Source organism: Penaeus vannamei, chromosome 3 (assembly GCF_042767895.1).
Source record: "Penaeus vannamei isolate JL-2024 chromosome 3, ASM4276789v1, whole genome shotgun sequence".
NCBI classification, from domain to species: domain Eukaryota; kingdom Metazoa; phylum Arthropoda; class Malacostraca; order Decapoda; family Penaeidae; genus Penaeus; species Penaeus vannamei.
The window spans coordinates 45,391,056-45,396,055 of record NC_091551.1 but is presented as its reverse complement, the minus strand read 5'-3'; the positions used below and the strand labels follow the sequence as shown (position 1 = coordinate 45,396,055).

General features: G+C 37.9%; 1 protein-coding gene across 3 annotated transcripts in view; it reads right to left on the bottom strand.

Moving 5' to 3' along the window:
* LOC113807507 (prolow-density lipoprotein receptor-related protein 1) overlaps nt 1-5,000 on the bottom strand; it is a 34,949-nt gene that overhangs the window by 25,722 nt on the left and 4,227 nt on the right. For all 3 annotated transcript variants that reach the window (XM_070113567.1, XM_070113578.1, XM_070113559.1), the window contains exons 2-8: nt 3,787-3,909; nt 2,938-3,064; nt 2,402-2,537; nt 1,385-1,557; nt 628-799; nt 425-517; nt 48-167 (exon numbers count right to left, since the gene is read on the bottom strand). In XM_070113567.1, coding sequence (XP_069969668.1) covers nt 48-167; nt 425-517; nt 628-799; nt 1,385-1,557; nt 2,402-2,537; nt 2,938-3,064; nt 3,787-3,905 — 940 coding nt within the window. In that variant the 5' untranslated portion in view covers nt 3,906-3,909. The remainder of the gene's footprint in view (nt 1-47; nt 168-424; nt 518-627; nt 800-1,384; nt 1,558-2,401; nt 2,538-2,937; nt 3,065-3,786; nt 3,910-5,000) is intronic.

Sequence of the window (5,000 nt, the reverse complement as noted above, 5' to 3'; positions counted from 1 at the left end):
CTATAAGTTCTCATGTATAAACACAAGCAAACGCTAATAAATCTTACTGCAGTTCTTTTCGTCTTCTCCATACCAACTGCAATCTTGGTGTCCATCGCAAAGGAAATGGTTATTTATACACCGGCCATCTGAGCACTGGAAATAGCCCTCTTTGCACGGGGGAGTCACTGCAGGAAGGGAGAGGATGGAAAAGGTATTTAGCCCCGCAGACGCACACACATATACATAAATGTTCAGTATATCTGTGTGTGTGTGTTTGTTTGTGTGTGTGAATGCATGTGTATAAACATACATATATCAACTATTTTATATATATATATATGTATATCAGTTTCAATCTAAATATCAAACTGCAAGGAGACGTATCTGTCAAAATATCACACAGATTAATTTCACGCCCCTGTTCACTCCACAGAAAACGTACCATCGTCGCAGCCACTTTCTCCACACGAGAAACAGCGCTCGTAGTCGGGATAGCACCGATCGTTGCAGCCGACATGATACTCAGGACACCCACCTACCGGTACAAATGCACTCGAAACTTCCCACTATAAAAAAACTAAGAAAATACATCAAATCACATGTTTAGAAGTGATCACAATTGTCACAAAATGCTTTTTTACTCACAGCATGTTTGCTCATCTTCCTTGTCAGGGCAGTGGCCATCGCCATCACAAACGAGACGTGAGTGAATGCAAGTGCCGTCGTTGCACCTGAACATGCCTGGCAGACATTCCTGGGGTTGCACTGCTCCAATGGACCTTTTTAGCCGTGGGAGCGTGGAGGGGCTGGATGTGGTCTTGTGGAGAGATGTGTATTACTGGTTGGGACATGAGACATGAGGGGGGAAGAGAGAAAGAGGGGGAGAGACAGAGAGGGTGGAGAGACTGAGAGAGAGAGAGAGAGAGAGAGAGAGAGAGAGAGAGAGAGAGAGAGAGAGAGAGAGAGAGAGAGAGAGAGAGAGAGAGAGAGAGAGAGAGAGAGAGAGAGAGAGGGAGAGAGAGAGAGGGAGAGAGAGAGAGAGAGAGAGAGAGAGAGAGAGAGAGAGAGAGAGAGAGAGAGAGAGGGGGGGGGGGGCGAGAGAGGGAGAGGGAGAGTGGAAGAGGGCGAAAAAAAAAGTGAAACAATGACCCACAGATGTACCCGTATTGTAAACATGAGCGCCAGTGCTCATTTATGCTGGTCTCCCTCAAGTGAATATTTCTCTAATTTTAATCTTGAACGGGACGCTGATCTAAGTTGGATTACCCTAAAAATCTTACAAATTGGTCCCTGTCCGATGGGCAACCCACCCACAAAGTATCACTTAAACCACCCTACCTTTACCACAGTCCAAACATAGCCTTCCCCATCAATAGATGAAATAACAATACTCAGTTCTCACCTGTACACGATTATCTAAACCTGTTGCAGGATGGCGTGGACTCAATTCAGAAGAGTCTTGCTTATTCCCAGTCTCCTCTTGTTTTTGTATTATGTTTATTCCATTTCCTTCCGTTGTCTTTACTTCCCTTTTAAGTCGTTCGTCCCCCATGCTTTCACATCTTGGCAAAGAGTCTGTAAATGAAAATGCAGACAATCCCTGTCCCTTTTCTGTACGATGCGTTTCGCCCTGGAACAAAACTCTCATTGTGACCAGTTTTACCGCGCAATGCACCTATCAGCTGATTAACGTAAACAAACAGGTCATTCAAAGAAATATCGAGAGAGAAATGAATTACTTTCCGACTGAAATTATACGGGCTCGAAACTGATGCAAACGAGTTTTATATTGCTCACCCATTATTGACTACCAATGGCAGAAAAGTGAAATGAAACAGATATACTTTTGAGTTGGCAGCCATTTCGGTTGTTTACAAACGATCCGCGAGGCAAAGCGACAACCAACCCTGTTCGCCCCGCAATGCCTCGCGAAACGTATTGTCAGGTCGGTTTTTCGCTTGATTTTGCCGCGCACGGTGTCACTGACCAAGTAAACGTTCCGAATATAATTAGTATTTCGTATAACATTAAAATTTACGAAATGCAATGAATATGAGTATAAGATATATATATATATATATATATATATATATATATATATATATATATATATATATATATATATATATATATATATATATATATATATATATATATATATATATATATATATATATTAGAGCAGTGGTTCCCAAATTTTTCTGGCTGTTACTTGTCCATGGCGCACCGCTAGGCATAACCCATAACTACAGTGACCACAATCCTACACTCATTAGGTCCATATCTAAACAACTCTAGCAATTCCTGTAGTTTTATTGATTGAATGAATCTACCATATCCATAAACTTGATTTCACAATAAAGATGATCTCCTCATCTTACAGAATTTAAAGACAGAGACATACTCCAATCAGACTTACCTTTTCCTGAATAACAGTCTTCAACATCCATGAACGGAGCCCACAAGGGATGGTCGGCCAGGGCAGGAGAGCGGGGAAGCGGACTTAGGTTACACACGGTCACCGCTGGGAACACAACGTTTGTTTCAACGACGACCTGAAATATAACATATATTGGAAAGATATCAGATATATCTTCATAGTATATAGGAATAGAAACGTTAATATGCTGTGAGTGAATAAACCTTATTCGTATGATCAGTAACACTCCACACCCCAAAAAAATAAGAAAAAAAGAGAGAAAGTTGGAGAAGGAAAAAAAAAACAAGTATGACATCAGGAAAAAAGGTAAGATGTAAATAAAAATCCAGAATGTTTGGATTTCCGCAGATAACGTGACAAAAAATCAATGACCATAACCTCCCATTCGTCACACACACACACACACACACACACACACACACACACACACACACACACACACACACACACACACACACACACAAAAAAAAAAAAAAAAAAAAAAAAAAAAAAAAAAAAAAGCGTATTTGTATTACCTTCCGATTGATGTTTTTGGAAAAGCGGTTGTAGTCGTTTATCACGAGGCCGATTTGGTAGACGGACCACACCACGAACACCAGGAATACCAGAAACCACACCACTCGCCGGAACACGTTGCTCTTCCTATGGTGTAGATAGCACATGATGAAGATGATGATGGTGATGATAATGATGCTAAGGCTGATGAACATGATGTGATGATAATGGTGACGATGATATGGTGATGTTGGTGGCGGCGGTGGTGCTGATAATATTGTGATGTTGACATTGATGATGATATTACGAAAAGAAAAGCAATGAAAATATTGATAGAATGAATTATATTACATGAGGGAAATACAATAAATCTATCAAATAATTACAATAAAAAAGTAGGAGGTAAATTTCAATAATAATGATATAAAAGTATAAGAATGCTAAAGAGAGGAAAATATGGATTATCATAAATAGTAACGCATAAGTAGATAAGAGACGTTTTGAATGGCAAAGGCGTGCTCACATTTTCCAAAGAGTATTGGTGCCCGAACGTCGGAAAAGGGACATTTTTCTCTCCCTAATTTTGACTAAAATGGTACTTTTAAACCAGAAAAAGGAGGGTATAAAGCACTCTATCCCCTTCTCTGTGTACGTCCCTATTATATGTTAAAAAACAAAAAAACAAAAAAAGAGTTACTAAGATTTATACACATCCCCCCTTAAATGCAAAATCAAAAAGAAAACGAAGCCAAAGATCCCTCCAGTATTCGAAACCATGACTTCCGATTTCGACTTCCCTGTTGATAGAAGAAAGAACTTCTTTACACGAATATAGAATAAAAAAAAGAGGGCGGGAGAGCGTAACTTACTTGAATACTCGGCCAACGCCATGAATAGTCGTGGTGCCGAAGAACTCTCCTGCAATTGCCGTCACCGATTCCTCCTGTTTCTCCTTTTCTTCCTCCTGAATGGGGTCTGGGAAATCCATGGTGCTGATAGAAGTAAGAGGGAAATAGAGATAATGAGAATGGTGATGATCATGATGGCAATTAGTACCATTTTTTGGTTGTTGCTTATCAGTAATAATCATGGTAATGATATCAATATTGGTTATATCATCCTTATAATCATTATTATGTATTATCATTGTTATCAGCCTTATTTTTTTTATTAATATTAAAATCATACTGATAATCATTATCATCATTAATATCACTAACTATTAGTATTGTTATCATTATTATCATCGCTAGTATTACTGTCATTAATACTATCATCATTAATCTAAGCACCGCAAGTGTCTTGGGGCTTGTCCTAAGTGATAACGATATAATAATGTCGACAGTTCCTCATAATCTCAAAATCTCTATTACCTGTACTGTTTTGCACGGAAGGTTATTACCCTTTGAAAAATAATTACAGCCTATTAGTGCGATGTGTCAGTACGAGTCACTATCAACCTTCTTTTCGAGAAAGTAAAAAACAAACACATTTTATCATAGTTTATTTTTGTCGTCAAATCCAATGCTCTATCTCTACTACAGAGAAGAGTTATCTTCATCATCGACATCATCATCATTACCATTCTCAATATTATCATAGTAAAAGCTATATTTTTTTTATCATCACTGCCAACGTTATCTTTATCCATCCGTTCGTGTCTAAGGCACCTCTTTGGCTTGGTTAATCAGCATAATATATCACGTTATGTCAAGGGGAAAGTACGTAGGATCAATGTGCACCTGAACGGGGCGTTTCCTCCAGGACTGAACAGGGCAAGAAGGAAAGGTAGTGCGATAAGGGATAAAATAAAAACTCGTGCTCGTGTGTATATATATACATACATACATACATACATACATACATACATACATACATATATACATACACATATATATATACATATATATATATATATATATATATATATATATATATAAACATACATGCATACATACGCATACACACACACACATACACACACACACACACACACATACTATATATATACATGTATATATATGCATATATATATATATATATATACAATGATATACAATATATATATATACATATATATATA